General features: G+C 23.2%; 1 protein-coding gene across 1 annotated transcript in view; it reads right to left on the reverse strand.

Annotated features, from left to right (window-relative positions):
* Window positions 1–327: 327 nt before the first annotated feature.
* Window positions 328–1,192, reverse strand: part of LOC112683519 (protein scarlet-like) — a 5,760-nt gene continuing 4,895 nt past the window's right edge. The window contains 2 exon segments of the mRNA XM_025554580.1: window positions 328–557; window positions 626–841. Coding sequence (XP_025410365.1) covers window positions 382–557; window positions 626–841 — 392 coding nt within the window. The 3' untranslated portion in view covers window positions 328–381.

Below are 1,192 nucleotides of genomic sequence, written 5' to 3' on the forward strand. Positions count from 1 at the left end.
CGGAAATCCCCCGTATGTACGCCGCTGAGTACATATTTTAGTTCAGTCTATTGTTTTTATGTGCTATAAGTTACGTACTCTTTTTATTATTATTTTCTTACTAAGGACCCTCCAATACTGTTAAATTCGTCATACAGCTATCCAGTTCAACTGTCGACGTTCAATTATTGCAATACCTATATTGTAAAATAAATGACAACTAAGAGATTCGTATTGATAATTTTCAATAAAAAATACAAATTTAATTCTACATAAAAAAATATTTATAAAATTATTAACAATTCTGATAAAAACTATTTTATTTTATTTGTAATATATCACAATTACCTTAGACAAAAATAAAATTTGAATATAGTTTTACCAGAGGCAACTTCAAGTATTTTAATAAGCAGGTTGTTCTTTCAACTTATTTAACACTCCAAAAAAACCCAAAACATTTGCTACTATAATGAACAATATTAATATTATCAGATCCAAATAAAAATCATCACTTGCATAACCATATTTGTTTAAAACGGCTTCCCCGCTGTCTAGACAATTAGAAACATCAGTACAAGCTGCAAAATTAAAAAAAAATTCAATTTAATTGAAAATTGATTGTAACAAATTTGTCATTCTGACTTACGTAGATATTTTATTTTGGACCAAAATAAAGTAGATATTGTTTCGCAACCAAGGTAGAATAACGAAAAGTATCTTACAATGTATAAAAATTTTGGTAAAGTCCTATAATTAAAAAATATTATGTAAATAAAATAAATAAATATGATCATAGAAATCACAATTCACTGACTTTAGTTATTACACTCAAAAATCACAATAGAGTAATTGAAAAATATTCCTAAATTATGTAGAACGAACAATAATTCTTTAAATGTAATCAATACCAACAAGAAATTTTCAAAAAGAATCAAAGTTTATGTACTCAAAAAGTAAAAATAATGTTTATATTAAAAAAAAATAATGTACGAATCAATAACAAGAAATTATTAAAAAGAATCAAAGTTTATGTGCTCAAAAAGTAAAAATAATGTTTATATTCAAAAAAAATAATGTACAAATTATTAAATATTATATATTTTTAAAAGACCACATTTAAACAATTAGATTTATAACCTTGTTTACTTTTTAATGACCTACAATCGTTTAAAAATTAAATAGATATCGATTAAACGATTAAAATTACGAAAAT

This window comes from Sipha flava, unplaced genomic scaffold, assembly GCF_003268045.1.
Source record: "Sipha flava isolate LNK unplaced genomic scaffold, YSA_version1 229_pilon_pilon, whole genome shotgun sequence".
NCBI classification, from domain to species: Eukaryota; Metazoa; Arthropoda; class Insecta; order Hemiptera; family Aphididae; genus Sipha; species Sipha flava.